The sequence below is a fragment of the Corvus hawaiiensis genome, chromosome Z (assembly GCF_020740725.1).
Source record: "Corvus hawaiiensis isolate bCorHaw1 chromosome Z, bCorHaw1.pri.cur, whole genome shotgun sequence".
In the NCBI taxonomy this organism is placed as follows: domain Eukaryota; kingdom Metazoa; phylum Chordata; class Aves; order Passeriformes; family Corvidae; genus Corvus; species Corvus hawaiiensis.
The window spans coordinates 35,735,966-35,763,204 of NC_063255.1; the positions used below are offsets into that span (position 1 = coordinate 35,735,966).

The 27,239-nt window shown below is 41.7% G+C and overlaps 1 protein-coding gene across 11 annotated transcripts in view; it reads left to right on the forward strand.

The window, feature by feature from the left end:
• The window catches only part of SEMA4D (semaphorin 4D), a 100,213-nt gene extending 74,398 nt beyond the window's left edge, over positions 1 to 25,815 (forward strand). The window contains exons 12-18 of one of the 11 annotated variants that reach the window (XM_048291437.1): positions 321 to 445; positions 6,228 to 6,400; positions 6,618 to 6,661; positions 10,578 to 10,784; positions 12,607 to 12,631; positions 19,780 to 19,801; positions 21,970 to 22,127. In XM_048291437.1, coding sequence (XP_048147394.1) covers positions 321 to 445; positions 6,228 to 6,400; positions 6,618 to 6,661; positions 10,578 to 10,784; positions 12,607 to 12,631; positions 19,780 to 19,801; positions 21,970 to 22,017 — 644 coding nt within the window. In that variant the 3' untranslated portion in view covers positions 22,018 to 22,127. Of the gene's footprint in view, positions 1 to 320; positions 446 to 6,227; positions 6,401 to 6,617; positions 6,662 to 7,776; positions 10,240 to 10,577; positions 10,785 to 12,606; positions 12,632 to 17,335; positions 19,802 to 21,969; positions 22,180 to 24,885; positions 24,984 to 25,478 lie in introns of those variants that run through there. The other 10 variants (XM_048291434.1, XM_048291435.1, XR_007200901.1 and 7 more) reach the window with 10 other exon arrangements.
• Positions 25,816 to 27,239: the final 1,424 nt, after the last annotated feature.

Genomic DNA, 27,239 nt, shown 5'->3' on the forward strand with positions numbered 1-27,239 from the left:
CAGCTGATGTAAAAAGTAAGATGCCGCAGTAAGTGGACAATCTTAGGTGCTTTAAAAAAGTATCATGGGAAAAGAACTGCAAAGCTTCAACGAGTTCAGCAAAACCACACAATATAATCCCCAACTGGTCATTTTGTGTACCAAAATGTTATTTCTTGCTCAGAGGTCCTGATGATGGCAAGTTTAATGGTTGCCTTTGACATAGAGTCAAAGCTGAACAGCAAGCAAATTATTGAGACAACTTGTAGCAATTGTGCAGGCTTTTTTCTTGCCTTTTTATTTCAAGGATCTTACTTAAACATATTTCTCTGTTGTTTCAGATCGAGGAGCCCTGCACAAAGCTATCAGCTATGAAAATGGAATGCATATTATTGAAGAAACACAGCTTTTTCCAAATTTTGAACCAGTCCAAACTCTCGTGCTTTCATCCAAAACAGTAAGTGGTGTAAGCATCACAGCATTCATCTCATTTTGTTCTTTCACAAAACTTTTTTTTTTACCACTTTTGCGGCCCTGTGACAAGAAACAATCACTGTGCATAGAGCCAAAGGCTGCATTTGTAACTCACCATGCTGCAGCAATCACGTATTGCCTGCTGCGTTTCAGTATGTTTGGTAGGTGGCGAGCTTCTGAAGCTATGTGGACATGGGGAAGGGCCGGGGGAGCACAGGTGTGCAGGTCTTCGCTTGGTTTGCATGTGCAAAAGCTGGAAACTGTAAAGTGATTTAAGATACCAGATTTCAGTAATGGAGTAATGTAAAAGACCTGACCCCTTGTGGCCACTGTAGATTTGTGAGGAAAAATCCCTGGGGTTAAGGTTAGAGGAGTGGTGTGTGGTTTTGAGGAAATACACCTAAGAAGAGAGAAAGTCTTCTAGCACAGAGACTCATAATTGTGTAGCTAATTGATTTCTGCCGTCCCAAATCTCACAGGCTCCTGCATGCTGGATGAGTTGTGAGAGCAGTCACGTTGCTGCAGCTGTGGGTGAGGACCTCTGGTGAGGTCCTGTCTGCCCAGTGGGGCACCAGCTGCAGCTGAGTGGCACAAGACCTGCTGCAGGCTCCAAACCTGGCAGCTGTCCTGCACCATTCATCAGTTGCTTGGTTTAATCCTGGAGGGGTTTTGTGACAGTAGGAGGATAATCACTGTGTGTAGTTTGTTCATGAGTTAGGTTTCTGGCCCTAGTTACTCAAACGTTCAGATCCATGAATGTATCTGTCTATGCCTAAAGTCACTTGTAGCATCAGTGAGATTTTCTGGGTTTCATAAGGAATGAATGCCTCTTTTGAAGCATCTAGGAGTAATACCAGCCTTTAGTAGCTACATAGTGATCCATAAGTGCTCTGCAGCTTAGGGATTTAGGAATACTTTGAAACAGCTTTTATTTTTGTGTGATATTTAATAAAATGTTGCATGTCAACATGATCAGCTCAGTGGAACAAAGCTTTATGCCATAATTTTTACAAGCTCATCCTGCACACTTACTTATCCGTTCATGCTTATAATAGAAAGAAAGGACAGAGTATGTTTTTGCTAGACAAATGAAAATCAGGATTAAAACCATCTGTGCTTAGTTTTCCATAAACGTGCTTGTATTATTTTTGTATGATACATCACACTAATCACACTTATGTATGTGTAGATAAACATTATTTTATTTGTATTTATTATTGTATTTATTAAGCAAATAAGTATTTGCTTAATGTGCAAAGAAAGTTTCAAATTACTTGCTTTGACAGGAAGTCTCAGACTTTTCCCTGTCATAAAACACAGTGGTAGATAGCTCTTCTAATAAATATGCTAATACACATTTTTCTAATTGTGGGATCATTCCTACACTTCCTCAATTATGATTTGCCCATTTCAGGGGAGTGCAAAGAAAGAAATGGGCCTTAAGCCTGATACCAAAGACACATCATGTAGCAGTTTCAGCACACACTTGGTAGTGAAGACTAGTGTAGAAATACTGGTAGTGTAGAAAAATTGAATTTATTCGCTCTGGGTCCAGGTGCCGTATGCTCAGTTCCTCAAGGATATCCAGAAAGGGGACAGTAGAAGGCATGGCACAGAGACTGCATAGGGAATGCTCTGTCTTTTCACAGAGAAACTTCTCTCAGAGCTTGGAATTGAAATAAAACACTGCTTCCTGCATTGTCACAGTGGAGAGTAACAGTTTGTATCTTCTGCAAGGGAAAATCTCCATGTTGCAAGTATAATTGTTGACGCATAAAACTAAACCCTGAAGTAATGCTGCCCAGTACATTCCTGTAAAACCAGAGGTCCTTTTCAGTGATGAGAAATGGGAGGCCAGGTGCCAGAGCCATGGTAACTGTATCGTCACGGTACCATCCAAGCAGGGATTCCTGCTGCTTCCTAACCTGAAAACGCAAGTCTCTGCCTCCACAGTCAGTGGCTACTGAAGTCCACCACTGAACTGTGATATATGTCATGGCATACCCACAGCAGTGGATGTACCACAGAAGGGTGATCATTACCCTGATGGTGGGCTTTAGACCTCTCTGGAGTCAGAGTCCTTTCTGAGTGTATTTTTTGCTAGTCTCTAGGTTCTTCCCATAGTGTGTGGAGGGTGGTGGGACAGAGTCAGATGAGCTTACAGTAGATTATCTTAACTCCTGCTTGACCGGAAGGTGTGTCTGGATTTTTTTTAAATGGTTTGCTCAGCTCGCTGCATGTTCCTTGAACTTTTGAGTGCATGAGTTGGGAAACAGGCCAAGACACTACAATCCATGCGCAGTGTTGCACTGTTGCAGCGTTACCCAGCAGGGCACTAGAGATGAGCAGTGCTTAGGGCACTGTGGAAATCTTGGAGCAGAATGGGAAACTTTCCCTAGGAAGTTGGATGTCTCCAACACTGTAGACTTCCTTCTGTGAGCACTGCATCACAGTCCAGCACTAATCTATGTCAAATATCAGGATGGAACACTGCATTTGAACGTTCGTTTGACTGTCTTTCAAGCTGTATCTTCCAGCAGTACCAGCAGTTTCTTTTTTGATCCTGTTTTATCTTGCATTTTCTAGTGTCAAGAGTTTCCTTGAAGGTTCTTTGCACACTTTATATTCAAGAAGGATTCAAACTAATTTGTGCTTGGTCTTGCAGTTTCCTCTAGAGACTTCCTCATGATCATTGCATTAAAGAGACTGACCTGTTTCGAGTTCTCATGGAAGAATCTCCTTACATCCTTAGTTGAAAGAGCAGAGCATCATTGAGCCCCAAAACCTAAATTCAGCCCTAAGATGCTCTGTCAGTTCTTTTCTTCAGGGTGTTTACGATGTCAAGACCAAATGTCTGCACCTGAACGTGAGATTTTTGAAGAATATTTCTCTACTTTAAATCCTTCCTTGCATGTCTGCGCATCATTTTGTGACCATACTCATCCTGCTGGAGTCAAGCAGTCTCACTGCAGACATGACTCCGAGTACATTGCTGTGTACTGAGATTGGTATGGCTGCAGTACAAGAAGAGCCATTCTGTGCTTGGATCCAGCTTGTTTGCCTGACAGCTGCAGTAGGGTGCTGATAAACGTGCTCGGTGTTCTGCTCAGGGTGAAGCCAGCTCACTGCTGAGGTGGGGTGTGCCATTCATCTTCTTATGCAGAGCCTCTCAAAAGGAGTAGTGGGTCAGTCGCAGTGGTTTGGGACTGTAGCACAGGTCCATTTCTTGAGGCTTTGCTTGATAATACGGAAAGTTAGAGTCTACTTTTAGCCATTGTTTTCCCTGAGCTCTAAAGCAGATGAGTGAAATACGGCAGCTGCCTGCCTTTTATAATAAGGATGAGTGTGGTCTTTTCCTGCAGTGCTTAGAGTCAGACTCTGAGTCAAACTCAGGGGATTTGGGATCCCCAGCAGCAATGGTTCAACAGCCACTCTGATTATATTCCCCTTCTCCTAGGTGTCTTGCCAGTGCTGTTTCCTTTGAATACTACCAGTGTTCTTCCACAAGAAGCATTTGGCTCTCATAAGGGGGATGCCGATGTGGCTGCAGAGACTGGCTGGCTGGAAAGCTGAAAGCAGTGGGGCTGCTTTGGGTTAACAGGAGCAGGTCCTGCGCTGAGCAAGCCTTGCCTCATAGAAGGATTATTGCATTCATATTTCTGGAAAAACTGTGTGATAAAGTGTGAACAAACCTCTCTCCTGCCCTCATTAAAAGCTGCTCCCAGAGAGAAAGGGGCCCTGGCTCCCTCACAAATATCTGGTCCACACCTGGGTCCTGGGTCAACGATCCCAGATACCTTGCCTCGCCACTATCCAGTTGCACACTTGTGCCCATAAGGTCCCAAACCCGAAGCAGCCAGGTGGTATAAGGCTCACGCCCCCTTCGCACAATGTCGTTTCGCATAGCACGGAGACTGTCGTGCGACAGGGACTCAGTGATGACTTCTGGCTCTGGCTCTCCTGCTGGTTGTGAGGGCCCTGGTTCCCCATCATCATTAACTGGTCGTACTGATTTGGTCTTACACTTCCTCCTTTGCACAGGGGCGACTGCTGCTGGCTGTGGTTGTCCTTGTGGTTCAGCTGGAGCCTGGATGGTTGTAATATCTGTGGGTTCTGCTGCTGCACCATCAGACTCTCCCTCTTTGGGGCAGGGAGAGGGTTTCCCACCAGCTGGGGAGGTGTATTCCCTCTGCACATCTCACACATCTCCTTCATTAGTGCCCCTACTAAGTCTGGGTGGTTCATTTCTGAGGTGGGCTGTGGGGCAGGATCCCTAGTCTCTGGAGCCATGTCAGGTTCTGGGGCAGCACCCGTAGTCTCTGGGGTGGTTGTCTGGGTAGTTATCCAAGTTAATCTCACCTTACCTCTGAGTGCTAAATAGAGTAGGCCTATCAGCACCACTTGGTTAATATCTAGAGGTAATGTAAACCCTTCCAATGCTGGTGGGATAGGCGCAAAGAACTGGTTGAAGGGTTGGGAGAAAACTTCCCCCGGTGTTACTGCCTCACGGAAGGTACCATTATTAACATAACCCCAAAAACATGCACTCAGTGTGAGATAGCCTTGTATCCATGTGCCCACCTTCCAGGGGAATTTAAAAATCCATTAATTCCTCACCTTATTTGACCCATAGTGCAAACTGGATAACAGTCATGGTACCCTTAGTTGTAGGACCCATGTTTAGATAAGGAGCTGCAAATGGGAGAAATATAGCCACAACCACCTGCCACCCGAACCAGGGTAAGCTAGCCCACATGGTGCTGCCTAATGAGGTTTCTCTATTCAGCACACAAAAATCAGGTTACCCAGGAATTGTTACTCGTTTTTTGCCCTTTTCTCTCAATGCCCTCGAACCGCACATTGGGCGCCAAGATCTGTCTTGGTTTGAAAAACAGGTGTCTGCTGAGGAAGGCAGGAGCCTGCCTTGGAATGGAAAATGTACCCCCCTTCCCTCTGAATTATTATAATTTTGAAGTTAAGGGGCTTTCAGGCAAAGATATGAGAAATAGGAATAATAGTTCCTTACTAGTATATATAACAAGGCAATAATACAGAAACCCTGGCTTAACCTGACAGTCAGCATACAACATGACGCCCTGCCAGGCAGGGTGGTGGTAGCAGTCTGATTAAGTGGTGGCTGCAGTCCTCTTTGAAGTGGTTCTGTTGAATTGGTGATCCTGTAGAAGGGTCTGGTCTTCCTCTGAAGGTCCAGTGGTGGTTATGTAGCTCTTGTCCTCTGGGAATCCTGTAGGTAAGGGCTGCCTGTGGCCTTCCACACCTCAGATTATATCCAGGTAGGAATGCTTGGTTCCTCCTCCTGGGCGGAGCATCTCACAATGGGATGATGTAATTTTATGAGTCATGCAGTGAGCCTAGATGGCTCATTAACAGAAGATACCTCTCTGGAAGGAGTTATCAGGGATCTGTCACAGAAGAGAGAAAGAACACTGCCCTACCTGGTTTTAGCAGATGGTGATAGAATACATACTTTTGGTTACATCTTACATTGTAACCTAAGACGTAAAGTCATAGTTAGACATGATTACTTTCCACATACCTGTTTCAGCTTTTTGTTGTCTTTTTGCACTTTCACCAAGATAACTGTCTAGAAATAAAAGCTAATCAAATGCTTATTCTCCTCAGGCACCACTTTTTACAAAATGCCTGTATGTATGCACTTTTTAATAATATTTAAATTGTTCAATGAATTGGATTGTTTGGGTTTGAGAAAGTGACTGGCTGTGATTTTTTTTGTTGTGCTTTGTTTTCTTTAGGGCAGAAGATACCTCTTTGCTGGTTCAAATTCTGGTGTGGTGCAGTCTCCAGTGGCATTCTGTGACAAGTACACCACTTGTGTTGACTGTGTTTTAGCAAGGGATCCTTACTGTGCTTGGAAACCCCTTGAAGCTTCCTGCATTGATATTTTTAAAGAAGGTGAAATGGAAAGGTAATAGTATCCTTTGGTTACCTTACAGTTACAATCAGTATTTAATCAGTCTTACTGATGATTGGAATTTTAAAAATTGAATGTTTTCAGATACAGACTTTTTCCTATCCATTTATGTCTGTTAGTTCTGTTTAGATGAGTCCTATTTAGTACAAAAGGATGGGCAGACTTTAGGAAACAAGATTTGAAGTTGTAATGGTTGGACTTCCTTTTACAGGAGCTGGATTCAAAACATAGGTGGAGATGCATCTTCTTGTTCTGGTGAGTTAGTCTTTGAAGAGCTCTGTCATATGTCTAGGTGGAGTGGTGAAAGAGTTCTGTTTATTTCAGCTTTTATTTTGTGATTATCTGGACATTGATTTGCATTTAAATAGGTATGGGATTCTGCTTTGAATATTTGAGCATTTATACGACCTGCATGTTGTCTTAAAAACTGTCTGTGTTTGTATGCATTTCAGTATGCAGTGCACAACCCCCTGAAATGAATGGGGGCACCTCAACAGTGACTTGTGAATGAAAGCAATACCAGAAGTACTTCTAATGCAGAGGCCTCTGTCTCTTTGATGCAGCATTTGACATTCTACTGTGAGCTTTGACAAGTGCTTGGTTATTGCTGCTAGATCAGATTAAATGATTCTATAAAAAAAGCTGGTTTTATGGTGAGAGGGGAGGGGGAACTCAGAACATGATACAGAGCAGCTGAAGTACCTTCCATAGTGCTTTAAGACAAGTAACCACAGGTCCTTTCTTTATTGTATGTCCTGCTGCCACCAGATCAAGGAGATCGTAAAGAGGAGTACAGTTACAGGAGATTTGAGCTGCAGTAAAAAAAAGCTCTTAAGAGTTTGATGTACTCACTTTTTATTTCTAATCCTAGCAAACTCTGGACTGCTATGAGAGCTTTGCCTGTTATTTTTTTTGTTAACTTACAGGGTGGCATTGTGGGTGTGCCCTAAGTGCAACTAATCTTTTTTTTCAGAAGAGAGTTCCTAATTCAGTTTCCTCTTGGATATTTTGTAGTTGCTGGTTTACTTAAAATGCACTGATTGGATATAAAATGAGACTAAGTACAGTATCTTTCCCAAACAATGACTTGTCTCAGGTGTACTCTCAGTTGTGGGTCACTGAGGTCTCACTTGTCTAGAAGTGGAGGCTGTCTTAGAGTTGAGGTGTCCTATCTCTTAGTTTGTGTTGATGTTTCACGTGCAGTTTGGTATTCCACTGAGATCCTTGCATGCTGTCCACCTGGTCTTGTGAGGTGAATGCCATAATCTTCATGCTTCCAGTAAGACTGTAACACAGTCTGGTGAAGCTGTACAGATTAGAACAAACTGGAATCATTGCTGATACTCTGCACGTTTATTTTGATGTTCCAGATAAAGTAAGAGAGAATCCCCTACAGCATACATTCAAGCATGGGAGCACAGCAGAACTCAAGTGTTCTCAAAAGTCCAATCTGGCACAGGTAGTTTGGAAGTTCAAAGATGATGTGCTGAGAGTGGAGAGTCCCAAGTACCGTCTGCTGGAAAAGGCACTGCTCATCTTCAATTTATCAGAAGGAGACAGTGGTGTTTACCAATGTTTGTCAGAAGAAAAAGTGAAAAACAAGAAATTTTCTCAAGTGCTGGCTAAGCATGTTTTGGAACTGAAAAAAATGCAGCATACCACAGTGGGCCCCACTGTGACAGCCACACCAACAGAAGGTAATAGTGATGTGCCAAAAGTATCAGCTGTATCAACCGAGGGGTCCACTGCTCACATCTCGACCACTCACATGGTACCAGTAACGACAGCAAGGATATTATCAAAGCCCATTGGTCCTGTCCTAACAAGTGTAGCCTCCAGCACAGAGCTCTTCAATTCAATTCCTGATGCAGTCCCGGAAAAGACAATGTTCCTCAAGTCAAATGATAACTTCCTGTTGATGTTCCTCTTCCTCTTCTTTTTCATCCTCTTTTTGTGCCTGCTCTCCTACAACTGTTACAAAGGCTACTTGCCAGGGCAGTGCTTGAAGTTTCGCTCTGTGATGCTGCTCGGTAAGAAGAAGACGAAGTCAGATTTTTCTGATTGTGAGCAAAGTGTGAAAGAGACGCTGGTGGAGCAGGGCAGTGTCAGCCACCAGAGTGGGGAACAGCCCAAGCCTGCGCACGACACCGGCTACGAGACCGAGCCCGACTGCGGGAACAGCCAGCTGCAGGCAGGGGACTCGCAGGCATCCCGCGAGGCCAGGGACAAGCCCTTCGATGTCAAGTGCGAGCTCAAGTACGCTGACTCGGATGTGGAGGGGGAGTGAAGGCCCCGTTGTCCCTCTCAGTGGCGGAAGTGAGCTGTGGTCCTGCGGCTGGCTATTTGAGCACGGAGAGCCTGGGTGTGACAGCTAAGCCATAGCAGGGGTTACATGCTTAAGCTGTACAGCAAGCCAATTTTCATTCAGATCTCAGCAGATTAGAGAAGTGGTGTACTTGTCTGGAGACCGTAGCATCTTGTGTTGTACTGTGGTTTTTTCTATTTTTTTTTTCAAATGGCCAGTTTCAGATCACCACTTGTTTATTCCCAGTTTTCCCCTCCAGTGAGTGCTTTGCTCTAGTAAAGCTACTTGCTTGTTCTTTGGCCATATTCTTCAATAGAGTAAAAGTAACTTTATAATTCAGTTGGCTTTAAAAAGTACTTCAGTCTACACATATTTTTAGTTGCCATTAAAAAAAGATCTAGTTTCATTTTAATTCCAAATTGGAAATTGAGTTTAGTTTATCAGATTGGTAAATTATAGACTTTTGTCCAGATTGGGACATTTTTTTTCTTTGCTCCTAGTGATTGTTTTTAGTTTTATGCTTTGTGTTTTGGCACACTAGATCTCTTTAGTTGGTTAGTTAATTTTTTTAACTGCTCTATAAGTATCTTAGATTTTAAGGTATAATGGGGATAGCATTGCCTTGATTTATGTAAGACTCAGGGATAATCTTGTTTAAAGGCTTTTTTCTTTGCTGCTTTCTAGAAATGTAGGTACTACAATATCAGTTCAAAACATGGAGTAAGTGGGGAATGGGGAAGGAGGAAACAAATGCTTTTCTTTTTTTTTTTCCTCCCCCCACCAGCCAGCCAGCTGGACATAGTCACATTTTATTTTCTATACAAAACTGGATTTTTTTTTTCTTTAGTTTATAGAACAGTACAGGCAAGCAACTGTCAGTTAGCAGTGACATGGAAAGAGATTTCTTGCATTGTGGAAGCAAAACAGGAATCAAGAAGAATTAACTCCAACAATTCAGCTAGTGACTTGCTGGAATGGACTGTTAGGACACAGCCTGATGAGAAAACATTGCTGATTTTTTTCTTCTTTTCAGATTCAGAAATAACTCAGCTTCTTTTTGTGACAAATACTTGCAGCGTCACCCTTTCTGGATGATACCTTCACTCTCCTATGCAACTGGAGACTTGAAACTGGAGCTGCTTAAACAATCAGTCCTTTGAACTGTTTATGTGAATCATGCCTGCTAACGTGAAAGTGTGCATTTGTTCTCAGCCTGGTTCACAGCAGCACTGTTTGTCTGTAAAAGCATTTTGTGTGCAGTACAGTCCTGAAGAATTGTTCCTCTCACTGCTTCTTTCTGTAAATATTGCTAGAAGTAGAATACATTTTAACAGTAAATAGCAGTATGCCTGGGCTGCTTTTCTGTGTTGAACCTTCATGAAAACATAATTTAGAACATCTTAGTGTAAACGGTTTATATTTTATAAGATTCAGTTTGGTTTTATTTTTCTATTTTTAATTATGTACATATAACAGAATAAATATTAAAATAAATTGTATTACATCTTGGCTTTTCTGAAACGTGACACAATGACAGTGCTTTCCATTTGGCAAGCACTAATGTTCCTTCAGATTTCCTTTGGGGGGAATGTAAAAACTTTTTGTAATTAATTTGAAGCAGCCTCTCAGCTTCAGTTGTATGGGTTATATATAACCCAGGGTGGGGAGATGGGAAGGATGGGAGAAAAACAACGTGGGTGAAGGAGAGAAGTGCTCTTCTCTAGGGGGTCTAGGGACACTTCGTCTTACTACCTTTCTAAAACTCACTTGTCTTTTTGCATTATTTCTTCATTGTGTGATGTATTTCTTGCAACTTTTTTCCTTAGTACCCTTTTACTTTCTTTTCTGTCCTCTTCTGTCACACAGCCTCATCTCCTATACCTTTCCCTCCTACTGGTACCTCCTTTTTGTCCTGTGTGGGAAGTGATTCACCTCCTTCACCCACCAGTACCCAGCCTGATGTTTGGTCTAGCAAAGACCCCGTAAAGGTCATGTTGTTGCCACCTTTCCTAAGTGACCAGGCACAGCATGTTAGTATCCGGGGACCCTTCCACCTCTTCTGCCAAGCCACAGGTAAGTTGGAGGACCGCTGTATAAGCCAGCACTTTCTGCATTAAAGGTTTAGCTGTGTCACTGTGTACTGTGTAAGTTTTACTTTTCTGATGTTTGGGTGGGGGGGAACAAAAGCAGAGATGGTATCAGGATGCCAACATGCTCTTACCAACAGTGAGTCACTGCGAGTATTGTTTTGTATAATGGAGGCTCTGATTCAGCAATGCACTTTAGTATGTTAATAGGTAACTGATTTTATTAGGCTCACTTGCATGCTGAAGGAATTCAGTGAATCAGGATTGTACATGGATGTCTAGCAGGTAGATATTTCCATTGTCAGTGTGTATGCAGTTTGAAAATCACACTTTTATTGGATTTGAACTTAGCATATTTTCTGGACCAGGTCAGTCATTCTTTTTTCATCTTATTTCAAATGGTGAAGTACATACAGTAATAACAACTTCCATTTTATGACAGATAAATTATATGAGGTGTACAGGAGGACAAAGCTGTTTTTTCCATAGCAATTCAACATTTTTTTCAAGGTTTTTTTTAGATTGTTACAAATTACGGTTTGTAATTGCTGTTTTAAACTAAGTGTGGTTTAATGGATCTAAACGGGTCTTCATATGTAACCTTATTCTTTAAAAGAAGAAATTACACTAATTGAATAATTATAAAAAGTAGTGTTATTCCATATTTGTGTCCATTAGTGTTATATGGAATCAGATCAAAATGCATAAATCTTTATAAGCATAGATCTTAATAAAGGCACTGTTTGTATTTCCATGGCTAAAAGGAACAACAGTGGGATGAAGGTTCTTTGATAGAATAGAATCATTTAGATTGGAAAACACTTTTCAGCAGTAATTCGTTCACTTTTGCCATAGGCAATTCAGAAACTTCATTGTCCACCATGGGAAAAAAAAGTTACAATAGCACAAAAGATTTAAACAGTTCGATAATCATACTACAGATCTGGACTTTATTTTTAAATTGCTTTTTTTCATCCAGCAGTGTCCATCTTAACATGATGCTGATGCTGTCCTTAAAAATTGTATTTGCCTTGGTAGTGAACTTAAGAAGGAAGGTGCAGTGTCCTAAAGTCAGCTTGTGGATTTCAGTCGTCAGGAGGTGTAGGGGTGAATAGTGTGAGAAGCTAACAACACCTGACATCCAAGGGATACAGTAATGGCACAGGTGGGGCCAAGGTGACCCAGCTGTGGAAGCACTTCCAATGCCTCTCAAAGCAGGGAAGGACTGGACTTTGTGTCATGGATGGAGGTTTTGCTCCCTTTGGGAAACAAGGCAATTGGCTGACATCACACTCGTCTTACCCAAGATTACAACTTTAGTCTCTTGAGTTAAAAACCAAACAAACCAGCAAATGTAAACCATCACACTGAACTGGTGCAGATATTTTGCATCTTTCTGGGTCCTGCATGTGGGGATATATGAATTCATCCTGGGTGGGGGTTGGCTAAGCAATTGCTTTTGCAAGGAAGGTCTCTGCTTGGATTTGTTCAGATTTGTTCAGTGTCTGTTGATATTTCTTTATATTAACATAGCTGTAATGGAACTTTATTCTGCTCAGCTATGACTATCAGGTAAAACATGTTTGCAAGGAGCAACAGGGTTAAATGAGACAGGCAGAGAGTTAAATGTTGTGCCTTGTCTGCAAAAAGGATATGGCATCAGTAAATGTATGATGCAAATACATAGATTGCCACATCATCCAGTCAAAAACCTCAAGCTTATTTTTAATTAAGTTTCTAACTTAATTGTTATTTTATCAGAATTGCTGAATCTCTTCCTTTTTTTAATTGTAAATATCTGTTTCAAGCTGTCTGGAAACTCGGCAGCAGTTGGTGAGTTCTTTTGCTCATCTCTTACTCATCCCACGTGTTTTAACCTGAAAGCTTGCCTAAGGATAACACTTTACAACTTTGTAACTGGCTCATTTCCATAAGGTAAAGTGGATACAGCACAAACAGCACTTGTGGTAAACTGGTACATTTTTTCTGAAATATAAATTTTTTCAAGCATGGAGTCCTCCTGCCCTTCTGGAAAAGGAGGGAATAAATCTCCCTTCACAAATTTCTTCCCAGTTTGTCTCTCTCTAGTCCCCCAAAGAGTCTCACATTTCTGCAGAGACCTGTCTGCTGTGTGTGCATGGGCAAACATTAGGTTTCCTGTGTACTTTTTCTAATAGAACTTTACTCTCCCATTACAGAATTTTAAAATCTTTGCAGGCAGTTGAGGCAAGCTTCAAATAAATTGAACAAAATACTATACCATCTAGTTCAGGGGAGAGACAGTGAGTTGATGATGTATGCACCTGCTGTATAATTTCTCTGGTGTGCTCTGTTGAAATAAAGTATAGTAGGAACAGGCATTTTCTAGAGTTTTGGTTCTGCTCGGAGATGTTTTACTGGCACCTCCTCCCTCAGCTTTGGAGTAGTATCTCCATGTCGATAACTTCACAGACCAATGACATAGCTAAAATACACTGAGTGTGCTGTGCAACAGTGTAAATACTTCTTTGATCAGAAATGCTGCAAAACACTCTGCTTTACCTGCAGATCGAGACTCTCTGTCCATGGTGTCAGGATGACTCCCTCCCTTAGTTTGTCTGCAGCTGGAGATTTTACATACTGGATTATTTCCAGTTTTGGTAAAAAAACCCAGGAGTGTGACCATAAAAGCTCTGTGAACTTGGCAGTATACTTTAAAGGAGTTATTATTTCATGGAGATATTAAGATGGGTATCTGGTAATACCCACGTACAATGCCTGTTCCCTGTGGTTATGCTATTTTAGGAGTACAAGAAAGTTTCCCACATCCGTGGAAGAAAAGATCCATAACTTGAAGAATCATAACTGCGGGTGGTTCACTAGAGGTTCCTCTTTGGTGGAGCCTGAAGTTGCACTGAAAGACATGCAGAAGGGTGGGAAAATACAAAATGCAATGCAGTGAAAATACAAAATGCAGTGCACTTCATGAGGACTGCTGCAGACTGAGTAAGACTCTTGAGAAGGCACCTGCAGAGTGAGTCTGAAAGAGGCCAGCCCCAGGCTTGTCCCGGCACCTGAGGGCTGCCTGTGCTCGTGTCACCAAGTGCTGGTGCTTTGCAGGTCCCAGCACAAGGACTCAAAAGTCCGTATACCTTGCTGCGCCTGATTTTTTTTCCCCTGGGAGGAGGAAGTCGCTTGTCAGAGACTGATTTACCCATGGAAATGAGTAATTCATTCTTGGGTGAGGTTTTTTTGCATCATTTGCATGATTGCATCAGCCATGGTGCCCTGGTGTGGTCTGGTCTGGTGTAGAGCTCAGTCAGGAGAGGCATGGAGGTGAGCAGCATCCAGAGCAGAATGAGCCTGCCTAGGAATGTGCTTTGTGCTGGACATAATGTTTGTCCAGAACTACAAATGACAGCATTTAAATTACAGCATGCCAGCATCTTATAATGGACTTTACTTGGGTTGTTACTTTTCTGCTCTTACAAGAGCACAAATATCAAGAGCAATTTTTCATACACTTGTGTTTTATAACCAGTTGAAGTTGGTAAGTGGCTCTTAATTATGGCTATGGACAGATACAATGTTAGTTTTTGAAATGTGAGAATGGTTTAATTGGTAGCCTTGAAAGGAAAAGCTCTGCATCTTCCAGGACAAATCAATCCACTGCACAAATATTTCAAAACTTTATAGAACTTTAAAGTTTCTATGCAGTATGTTTTGAGATTTACACAGTGATGCTTTCCTGAAGCAATACCCATTACTTTAATCTGTATGCTTAGTAAATGGTTGGTTTACCTTCCTGTGGGAATGGCAAGTTTGCACCATGTTAAACAATTTCATACCCCACTTCATGAATTGTCTGCTCAGCAGACGTTTGGTGTTTCATCACATGCTTTTTGACTCAGTATCAGTCTTTGGCTACAGTTGTCTCATAGTAGCTGTTAATTTAGTCATTCTGTAGATTTGTACAGTTTTTTTCAATGATTTCTGCACTGACTAAACACTGCTTAACAGCGCCTTGGCACTAGGTTTTAACCTTTCCTGTGTGCAGATCTCTTGACATGCCACCTGTTTATTATTATTTGGGACGCATCTAGAAGATAAGTTGAAAAATTAAGATTGTACCTTTAATATATAACAGAAAAGGGCTTGGAAGTTTTAAGGTTACAAAACTGGGTACATATCACAGACCTATTTTGCCTTAAACTCACAGACATTAAAGATACCCTTGTTGCTTTAGATTGCAATATCTTAGGAATGTAATCTTTTTACTACAATGCTGGCGTTTCTTTTTTCAGATATAGGGCTTGCTGAGACCATCATAGCTAAGCCTGCATGCAAAACTAACAGCATTAAATGCCTTTGTAAGTGCTGGGCTCTGATGGTTTCCTTCACAGTAATTTCTGTAAGGAAATTGAAAATTCATTTTCATGAGGACTGTGACATGGATGATGCATTTTTAAATTCTGTCATCAGCAGCAGATTTTGAAACATCTCTGTAGAAATTTCCTTTGCTGTGCAGTTTTATGTGTAAAGGCTATGTCAAGCTAAGAAATATGTGGAAAGGTGTGCAACAAGAATGCCTTTTCCTTGCTTTTTTTTTTTTTTTTACTATATTGGTTTTCCAGTAAGGGCTAGAATAAGTTCAGTATAAAAATAATTTAAGCATAAAGCAAATTAAAAAGCATCAGGCATCAAATCAAGAAGGCAGAGAGCAAGGAAAAGAAGTAGAACCAAAAGTGTCTTACTTTTTTCTCAGAAGATTTCATCAATTTTTTTTCCTACCTTTTACAGTGTGCAGCTGACCACATTCGCACAGGTTTTTCCTGCAGAATGAATAAGAAGGTGCAGTTGGGAAACATCTTTTGTGGCTTTTGGTAGTTTATAAATGATTAAAACATAAAGAAAGGCCCTAAAATACCTTCCCATGGAAGATTCAGTCCACTTAGGACTAGAAGCTGTAGCCTGCAGTGGTTACTGCTGTTGTAATGTGTGTGAAACACTTGAAGCTGCAGTGTGCTGTAGTGTGTCTCCTGCACGCCAGTAGGTGTTGCAGGCACTCACCACTAAGTCTTACAGGCTGCATCTCGTGTCAGCAGAGGGCTTGGGGAAAGGAAGCCACTGCATGGTTTTCAAAGCCTTCCACTGGTACCTGCACACAGTTTGAATGAGCTGCCCTTTTGAGAGATTTACTTGTCAAAAAGTCTGTCGAGGCCAAGGAAAAGAGCTGGCACCTCTGCAGGAGTACCTCTGTGGAGCAGCAGCTTTGCTGCTTCGTTGTCTAGTTCAGCTTTTCAGCTTGCTTGGGGATTGGGTGCTGCATGGGCTGTCAGCAGAGATGAACTGACTAGGTCACAAAAGAGGCAGTATTCTCCATTTGAATTTAATGTATGCGATTTTGGGAGACTACGAGGGCTCAGGAAGAAGAAGTTTTGCAGAATCCATGTCAGCTTTTGTAGTGTGCCTAGGTATGTATAAAAGGAGAAGCTTGCTTTGCACTGGGGTCTTTGAGACCCAAATGCCTTTTGGGATGTCTTATCTCAGGAGAGGGGGATTCAGAGGTGTGTTTTGTTCCTGTACCATTTGCTTACAACAGTTTACTTGGCCTCCCAGTTTAGTTTTTCTTCTTTTGCAATTCAGCATAAATATTTCAACTGTTTTTCTCCTTGCTAATGTGGAACTCTTGATTCAGTAATGCCTCAGCTTGGAGCAGTACACTGGAAATAACTCCTACACCCTGGCCATGATTTCCCAGTCACGCCTAAAGAGATGTGATGGATTTGGACTGGTATTGGAATCTGGAGCATAACCACAATTTTACACTGTTTTCCTCAGAACATCTTGCTACCTGCAACTGATCAGGATTGCAGCCTGGCTACCTGTACACGTTTTTCTTGCCCACGAGAGCTACAGCCTGTAGACTTGTAATTATTAATCCACTGGTGTGGCTGATTAACTGAGTAATAATTTAGACCAAAGCTGTCATCTTTTTTTCAGCTATTTCAGCAGAAACTGCTACCAGAGCTGCCTCAGCATGTTGTGTGCATTGTCCCCACAGTGGAGATGAAAATCTCATTTCCATCTCTTCAGTCATCTTCTGCTAGATCTACCTGACAAACAAAGCAAAAGCAGTAGTTTGTGTTCTCTGGAGAACAGGAGTGATTTTTGGAGAGCATGTTACTCCTTAAAATATGTTCTCCAATTTTCTTCACTTTATTTTAAAACTTAATGTAGTAGCCTTGTTAGCTGATAGGATGGCCAGAAATAATTAGGCAAACTCAAAGTGCCAGGGAAGTTTAGGCTGGTCATCAGGAAAAAAATTCTTCACAGAAAGGGTGATTGGGCATTGGAATGGGATGCCCACACAGGTGGTGGAGTCCCCATCCCTGGAGGTGTTTTAAGGAAGGACTGGATGTGGCACGTAGTGCCATGGTCTAAATAAGGTGGTGTAAGGTTATAGGTTGGACTTGATGATCTCAAAGGTCTTTTCCAACCTAGTTAATTCTGTGATACTGTGAAAATGGAACCTAATTTTTTTTTTTTTTTTGACAGTCCCTGGTTCTAGCTTACTGGTGCCTCATCTGATTTTTCTTCACAGACAATTATCTATGTTCCAATTGCAAAACCTTTTTCTGGACACCGTCAGAGAACATCCGAATAAATGCATGAACAGTTACCAATTGCATTTTCATGTAATGTGCCAGTCAGCCATTTTCCCAACCTGCTTTTAAATTCCACTCCAAGAAGACAGAGGCCGTGTCCTACTTGCACCCACATGTGCTGTGCATCACCTCTAGTGACTGGTTGCTGCTTCCAGCTTTTAGGTGGTTCACGTTTAGCAGGAAGCGCTTCCTGCTTTTCATCTGCCTTCGTAAGGCTGCATCAGCTTGTGGTGATGTCACACACAGGGACCGGTAATTTAATGAAGCACCACGTGTCTGAAGGAGGAGGACATCATGCATCCTTCAGTATGAAATATGTGGTGTTGGAAGTAATATTCTGTGGCATTTCAGAGCGGTCTATTTTCTTGGCTTTTTAAAGGGACTTTTTTCCATTGCTGTCAAGCTTGTCTTCTAGAATGCATTGCCCTACTTTAACAATCAAAAACAAACACCAGTCAACAAAACTACAAAAAAAATGCACCCCTGTTATAGGGGGTACAGGCTATTTAATTTGCACAATATTTGAAGAAAACTGCAAAGATGATTGCCTCAATTAAAGATTTTTTTTCTTCACTTTTCCAGTCAGTTACCCACTGATGGCTTCATTTTGTACTGATTTATTATTCTGGTATGTTATCAGCAGCAATGACTCAGACTCCTACAACTCAAGAACTATGACCAGCCCTAAATCTTTCATTCACATACTAGGTAGTGCTGGTGGTAATATTTCATATTAATGATTGACTAACCTCTTCCTGGGCTAACTTTGATGCCTGATTTAAAAAAAACTTCCTGCATCCAGATTATAGGGCCTTTTTAAAACTTAATCCCTGCTCTGGATGAGGGCTTCCTGTATGATCTTGGTTTTCAGAAATCTGGGATGTTTGCTTCAGTAGCATTCAGGAAAGCTGCAAGCTTGATAGCAAGCATTAAATCCAGATGCCATTCTTTTTCTTAGTCTGCTGCATGTAGTGAGCTTTGAAAGAGGTTTTGGTGTGTATTGGGTTATACAAGGAAGTTTTTTCCTAAACCTGAACTTCCCATCACTGTGGATAGCCTCCGGTAGCAGTTCTTTGTCTAGATTATAGGCATTTGTGTAAAAGATTCTTTGTTACCCTGGTAGAATTTCTCTGTGGGATACCTGTCGGTTATCTTCCCTGCATTTCAATTTGCTGGCAACTTGCAGAAATTATTAGCTGGGGTCTAGGTTTGCTGATGGCTCCTGCTGTTGTAACAAGTCCCCTGTCTTTATCTTGGAAGTGTTTCTGTGAATATAGGGAAGCCTTATTAAATGCTACCCTTCAAGAACTGGGTTAGAAATGAGGGAGACCTTATGCTGAACCACCAGCAGTGGTAGCACTGCTCAGGGTTCACAGTGCAGCTTCACTGGGCTGCTTTTGAAATCTCCACAGCTCTCTGCACATTGCAGCACTTGGCACAAGGAGCCAGCGTGGCCAGTGCTCCCTCTTGGTCCTCCTGCCTTATGTCACTGAGCTCAACTTAATCCATAATCTGCTCCTTTTAAATTAGTGTCTCCAAGCTGTCTTGAAACCCGTATGTCTACTAGGATGTGATGTGTATATGGCAAATGCTTAATTTGATCCAGCTGAGCAGGGCACATCCCCATGCTGCTCTGACTCTGTAGCTGTATACTTCAGTTGCTTCAAGTCTGCTTTTTTTTTTACTTACTTTTTTAACCTTAGGTCAAATTTACATGAATAACCCAGTGAATGCAGTCAGACTGTGGGTAGAAGATTACAAGCAGCTGCGGTGGTTTGAGTTTCTATGCTACCTATGACAGCTGAATTTTTTTCTCATGGAAAATACTGAGAAAAAAATCATCTGGGTATTAAATATGTCATTTGTGTAAACCAGCCTGATTTCACATAGGTCAGAGAACCCATTCTGCTGGCAGAAACTACCTGGACAGTACCTGGGCCATTACTACCTGCGTGTTATAATTTCATTCGAACTGCTGAAAGCAGAGGAAATGAAGTCTATGTGGGAAAGAAGCAAACACTTCCACAGACACTGGAAATTTTGAGGGGTTTATGCAAAGAAAAGGGGTAGTTCAGATAATGCCACAAAGTTTCTTATATTTTTGTTTGATATCTGTTAATTCCCCTTCTAGAATCACCAAGGTGGTGAAGTTGGTTTTATTTCATCACGTGTAATTAATGTAGTTTATTGAAGCAATGTTTTTGATGTTAACTGTTTGAAATATAATTAATGACTTCTCAGACATAGCTACTTATATACCTGGCCTGTTGTGCTGTTTAGTTCTCTATTGGATTATTATGTTTTAATAAGATTACTTTTTTTAAATCTTTCAAGCATTCCTAACATGGATGGCAAAGTAAGTAGATCAGGTTTGACAGAAACTTGTATTTTAAAGGTTGCACTTGACATACAATTAATTTGTGTTATAGTAACAATAGAAAATGCAGAGAATATGCTCGTGTTATTTTCCTTTATCTTAAAAAAATACTCCCCTAACCATTAGATATGATTCTGAATTTCTCACCACAGAGTTGTAGAAAATGTAACAAATGTGATTGAAAATTTTTGCAGATTAAACTGTTTCACAGTGTATTTTTTTCTGTTGTTCCATCTGAAAATGAAATCAAAGTAGAGAAGGTAATTGCCCGAGAATTGGAAACAAGCTCCACTGAAACAGGATCAGTAAAATCCCGAGTACTGCTTGCACCTAGATTTTGCTGTCAACCAGTGTAAGTGGGGATGAGTATGTATCTCTGGGGATTTCCAGTGCTTCTGACTGCACAGAAAAACAAAGGAAGAGTAAAATTGCCAAGTTGCAACTTTGTAAGGGGCCAATCTGAACCAAGACAGCTTGCAAAATTTGTATTTTACATATTTTACTATACTTACACATTTCTTTATACATGTATAAAGAAATGATTGCATATTTATCTCTTGGTGAAATGTGGATGTAAGCTGAAATTTTGACAGATTTCCAGCACAACTGAGATCTTTAGCACAGGAAAATAGAGCAGGTTCTCTAGTACATTTGAAGTAAGTTTAGGTTAGTGTCCTGCACTAAACATGCCACTTCCTTGCATGGCTCTAAAATGGCACTTAGGTATTTCGACTTTTTTGCTGTGCTTGCACTTACTATTCCTCCAAATTTCAAGTTTGTCCAAATTTCAACTTCAGCTTTAGTTTACTGAAGTAACTTGTCCCTGGTTCCAGACTTCCCACTAATTTAGTGACATGTAACCAGTCTGCTGTCAACTATAGAATAAGTACAATCATCCATAAAACACCTTAAAAAAAAAAAGTGTGCCAGACCAGCTATTTTCTGCTGTCAGCCCTTCAGACTGTGCCACTTCCCTCAGAGAAACTCTACAATGCTTTAACTAGATCATGTTCTCTATCATTCACCCTTACTCTTATTGCTAATTTGTGTGCCCATTATTTGTGGGAGATTTGGAAATAAAACTTAGGAGTTAAGAATTTAATATGATACACTGAGGAAGTACACAAATGTGAAAACTAGTTGGTTTTTCTCTGCATGATTATCTAAAACTTAATTGGGACACTAACGGTAGAATTGTATTTTTCTAGGGAAAAAAGGCCACATCAACTTGCTCACAGTAAAAGCTGTAGTAGGTTCTGTCAAGACATATTTGCAAAAATAGTTCATTTTCTTTTTACCTCAAATTTCTCTTTACATCTTCTCATGCTAAGGCTAGTCTGGATCCTAGGCCCAGAGGGAGAAATAGTCATGTTTTAAACATCAGAATTACAAAGATCTTAGCTTGGCCCAGATGTCTGTATTTTAAATGGAAAGGCTCTGATGCTGCCAAGCACACTTCAGCCAACCTTGCCAGTTTTCTGGGAACAGCTGTTCTCTCCTCCAGGCTACTGTCAATCTCTGATTTATTCAAATGTTGCCCTTGCAGGTTAAGACAAGTAACAGTAACCAGGCTAAAAAATTAAATTGCTCTTTGTTGTTGATCCAAGCTTCTTTCAAGTTCTGTCTTGCTTAAGTGCCTGCTGTGACTACTGGTTCTGTGCTTTTTCCACTTCTGCCTTTTTCATTACTACTTCCAGCATCTTTGACGCACTGAGTTCTTGAACTTTTCCCCTCCTGGCCTTTTTTTCAGATTCTGCAAGGCATGTCTCAGGTGGTTTCAGCTTTGTACCAGGAGCTATGTTGGGCAGCAGTAGGCAATGTGCCTAGTGCTACAGGAATTCATACGGGCAGATGGTGCTGGTGTTCATCATTGGTTCTACCATGTGTGTGCTAAGTTCCCCCTTGCGAGAATCCACACAGAATTCTTCAATACATACAAACTCACAGCTTTGGCTTGAACCTAAATTTCCAGAGTTAGCTCCTCTTTATCCCAGGTTTTTGGTAGCTAGAACTTTAGCTGAAGAAACCTAAGAAGCATTACAATCAACCATTCATGTTTTTAAGCCTAATCTTGATGTGATGGGGTTTGTGTTCTTTTCAAAGACTCATCGTCTATTTTCTTACAGAATAACCTGACATTTTTACAGGTCCGGATGACTCCTACTTTGTCTGGAAGAAGAATGGACAAAAGATGAAGGCGTGCATCACAGAGCAATCTCACATGCTGCTTGATGGCAGAGTGCATGTTCTCAGCTGGGTGAAAGATTCAGTATCAGAAAACACAGAATACAGATGTTCATTCATCTCAAAAGTTGGGAACACAACGTCGGAAGTGCTGATCACAGTGGAAGATAAAGGTACGGTTGTTCCAAATGCATGCTGTGTTTGGCCTGACCTTGATAAGAGTAAAGCTCTGTAATATTCACCCATAAAACACGTGCATATCTAAAGGTGGTAACTCTTGCCTACAGCATGAGTATCCACTTCAATTACGAAAATGTTTTAGAGCCATAAAAACTCCTACCCCTTCCCTCAAAGGGCTTATGTAAATTAGCAGTTATGATCTAGAAATTGAACCAAAACCTGCTAAACTAATTAACAAAAACTGAAAACCAAATGAGTAATAGAGAGCTACAAGTAAGTACTCAGCTGGAATTCTACAAGGTAATGTAGAAAAATTCTTTAATGCACATGGACTTAAGGCAGTCAGAAGGTAAAGAGAAACCCCCACTACCCTAGATTTTTGAAATTGCATGATTTGTAAACCATCTATGGTTGGGCAAGGTCAGTTTTCTCAGCTCCATCTGGACACTAACTAGGCAGGTAGGCAGTTAAATAACTTCAGCAACTGCACGATTTTGGAGTATCCAGAATGCCTGCTGCAACTAGCTCTTGAGACCTTACCCAGGCCTGGAGAAGGTCTGAACAGTCTTTAAAAAGACAGCAGGAGCAATGGACATGACACAGCATGGATTTTCTTGGCAAAATGAAGGAAAAATTAACCAACTGGTTAATACTGAATGTGAGTCTGTCAAGGCTCAGTGCTGCTTTTTTCAATGACAGAGAAAAGCCATGGGAGTTATGCCATCACTCCAGTTACTTTGAAATCTGCATTGGAAGCAGAATTAAGAGCATCTCAGTGAAACCAACGTAAATGTAAAGCAGACAGAAGGGCTCTCACTGTGCTCTTAAAACATACATACCACTATTGCTAGTGTCCCAAAGGATAAACAGAAAATATGTCACCATCAGTCTTACCTTCTGCAAAAAAAGCTGGCAAACAGAAATAGCACTAGAATTTTACCAAGATGCAGTAACATATCCCTTCTTTAATTATCACTGGGAGGAAGTATAAAGAACTCTTGAGTGAAATTACATGGCACCTACAGAGGGCTGAAGGATCAGACCCAGCCAGTATGGATTTAGGATGGACAGGTCCTTCCTAAATCAGGACCAACCTGATGCCCTTTTATGTGACCAGGTGACCTGCCTGGTGGATGAGGGGAAGGCTGTGGATGTTGTTTACCTGGTCTTGAGCAAAGCCTTTGTTTGACACTGTCCCCCACAGCATACTCCTGGAAAAGCTGGCAGCCCACGGCTTGGACAGGGGCTCTCTTTGCTGTGTTAAGAGCTGGCTGATGCCCAGGACCAGAGAGTGGTGGTGAACGGTGCTGCATCCAGCTGGCGGCCAGTCACCAGTGGTGTCCCTCAGGGGTCTGTACTGGGGCCAGTCCTATTTAATATCTTCATTGATAATCTGGATGAGGGGATTGAGTCTACCATCAGCAAATCTGCAGATGACACCAAGTTGGGGGGTGAGTGTCAATCTGGTGGAGGATAGGAGGGCTCTGCAGCAGGACCTGGACAGGCTTGATGGGCTGAATCCAGCAATGAGGTTCAACAAGACCAAGTGCTGGGTCCTGTGCTTTGGCCACCACAACCCCCTGCAGCGCTACAGGCTGGGGACAGAATGGCTGGACAGAGGCCAGGCAGAAAGGGACCTGGAGGTACTGATTGACAGTGGATGAACACAAGCCAGCAGTGAGCCCAGGTGGCCAAGAAGGCCAACGTCATCCTGGCCTGTATCAGCAACAGGCCAGCAGGACCAGGGAAGTCATTCTTCCCCTGTACTCAGCACTGCTTAGGCCACACCTTGGGTACTGCATTCAGTTCTGGGTGCCCGCAGTTTGGGGAGATGATGGAGTGGGATGTTGAGGTGCTGGAGCGTGTCCAGAGAAGGGCAACAGAGGTGGTGAAGGGTCTGGAGCACAAGTCCTGTGAGGAGCAGCTGAGCGACCTGGGGTTGCTTAGCCTGGAGGCTCAGGGGTGACCTTATCCCTCTCTACAACTGCCTGAAAGGAGGGTGCAGCCAGGTGGGGACCAGTCTCTTCTCCTAGGCCACCAGTGACAGGACAGGATGACACAGTCTAAAGCTGCCCCAGGGAAGGTTTCAATTGGACATTAGGAAGAGTTTCTTCACAGAAAGGATGATAAAACATTGGAATTGGCTGCCCAGGGAAGTAGTGGAGCCACAGTCCCTGAAGGTGTTTAAGGAAAAACTGGACGCGGCACCGGGTGCCATGTCTGGTTGACAGTGTAGTGTTGGATCCTAGGTTGGATTTGATGATCTCAGAGATCTTTTTCAACCTGATTGATTCTGTGATTCTACGATTACTGAAAAATGGGGAATACTAGCTGGACACATCCATCAGGTCATTGGTTCATCATGTCAACTGGTCCTCTCCATCATGTCATTTTTCTCCCCAGGCTTGTTATGATCTAACTGAAGCATTCCTGTGCTTGTTACATGGGTTTGAACTATTAATTTGTAGGTCCTATCTTCTAGATCTTGAATCACAGATAAACAGCACTAAGCCTGTTTCCTCTGGAGGATATTAAGTTTGCTGCACAGGGTGAGAGAACAATTTCAACAGCACTTACTGCCAAATGAGATGATGGTTCCTTCTAGCTCTCCTTCCTGCAGGACAGGCAGTCCTGCAACTGATCAGGTACAGACTTCTACCATTATATCGTTATGTAATCATCCCATGTACAATTCTCAGATAGTGATGGCCAGGATGCATGGACCAAAGAATTTGATACCTGGAGAAGTGCCATCAGTGAACATGACAAGATGATGCAAAACTGGAGGAAAACATGGGTAAGACTTTTATAAACTGCCTCTTGCACTTCTGCAACTGCATGTACTTACTAACAAAATGATCAATGTTCCTGTACAAGTCATGGTTCATGACCCTCTCAGCAGTGAAGTCTATTTTATCTGTGACATTCATCGCAGTTACGTCAGCTTGTTCCTTCAGTCCACTAACCAAGTGCTCATCAGTCAGTAGTTCTCTTCCTGCCCAAAAGAGTAAGTCTGTGTATAATGAATAGAGTAGATCAATTTCATCACATCTGTAGACTAACTGGATTGCAGAGACTACTGGACTCCAGAAATGGAAGCTGACCATTTTTTACAAAAATGGTCCATACCCATCTATTAGTATTTTTCTTCAACAGTTAGAACAAAGATTAATTTTGAAAACCTTAGATATGACATGCTTGCTGCCTGTGGAACAGTTAGGATAGGCAACCTTTAAGCCCCATTTTCATTTTTAGAGTGGTATTAATACATCATTCTGAATTTTTTCTTCAGGAGACCTGCAACAAGAGAAACAGCCTCTAAGGGACAAAGGAATGAACAGGCTAGAAGGAGAAATGTATGCAAGTTAAGAATACCTGGTACTCTTAGTGTTATTGCATTTGGGGAAGTCTTTGCAAGCATTAGAGTTGGCTTTAAAACTGATATTCAGAATCACCTCAAGCATGAAGTGGAAGGGGATTTTCTTACTGCACCGAAGAATAACTAAGTTACACGCTACAGGAAAAGCCATCCATCCCATGCTGCAACTATCTCTGGTTTTCTGATGTCAGCTATTTCAGCTTAATAAAGAACAAAAGTAGTCTCAGTAAAACTTGTGCTGTTCAAAGAACATAGTCTGTCTTCTGTTTTGAGTTCATAAAGCCAACCAGGTAATTTTGGGCTTGAGGATCTTGGCATATGATTTAGAAATTAGGATGTGGGTCACATTTATTTAAGGACATTTCAACTTGTACACTTATTTTTCTTTTACTATGTTTACCCTTATGTTGCCAGTGTTTTGAAGAGCATTCCTTTCTAGTGTCATCAAGTTCATTTGTTCAAACACATTTCCTTTGGTGATTGTGCTGGATTTGGCTGGGGTAGAGTTAATTTTCTTCACAGTGGCTGGTAGGAGGCTGTTCTGCATTTGTGCTAATGCAGGGTTGATAATACAGAGATGTTGTTGCTGAGCAGGGCTTACACAGAGCCAGGGCCTTTTCTGCGTTTTGCACTGTCACAATGGCGAGGAAGTTGGGGGGTGCAGGGGAGGTTGGGAGGAGACACAGCCAGGACAGGTGCCCCAAACTGACCAAAGGGATATTCCAGACTGTATGGCATCCGTGCTCAGGATACAAAGGCGGGGGAAGATGTATGGAGTGATAACATTTGTCTTCCCAAGTAACCATTACATGTGATGGGGCTCTGCTCTCCTGGAGCTGACTGAACACCTGCCTGCCCATTGGGAAGTGGTGAATGAATTCCTTGTTTTGCTTTGCCTGTGTGCATGGCTTTTACTTTTCCTATTAAACTGTCATCATCTCAACCCATGGGTTTTCTAGCTTTTACCCTTCTGATTTGCTCCCACTGTGAGAGGCTAGGTGGTGCTTGGTCGCTGCGTGGGCTTAAACCATGACAGTAATAATTCTGTACCAAATAAAGAAGTCCTGACTAATGCTTAAAATACAGATAGATTACAAAGTATGCAAGAAGACCCTAGTTTTTGAAAATTCTTCTTCTATATTTGAGAAAATGTAGCTTAAAAGAATTCTATACTGAATGAATTCAATCATTCCTTATGATGATCAAGTGTGGACTGAAAATATGAGGACCTACACTATCCACAGTACAATTGTTCTGAGCAGTAATGCTGTAAAGTTTTGTCCTTCTGCATCTAAGAAACAAAAGTCTGAGGTATAAATCAAATTTTCTCTATTATCTGCTTAATGGATTTCAACAATCTGTAAGCAAGATGCTCCCTAATCAATCAGCCCAGGTGGAGAGCTGCTTCGAGCCACAGCAGAAAGCTTCATAGTCATCCCTAAGTTCTCCCCTATGTGGTAAGATTTAAATGAGTGTTTCCACATTAAAGACAGCAGTCACCCCATGCTAAGACTCGAATGACCCTTTTTCTTTAGTATGAGACCACCTTGTCACACACACAAGGTGACAACTCATATTTTCCCTATTTTCTTAACCATTTTCCCTATTTTTCACATAGGCGTTTCATTAATGCTGATGCAGACTTCTGACACCACCAGAGATATTTTTGTCTCA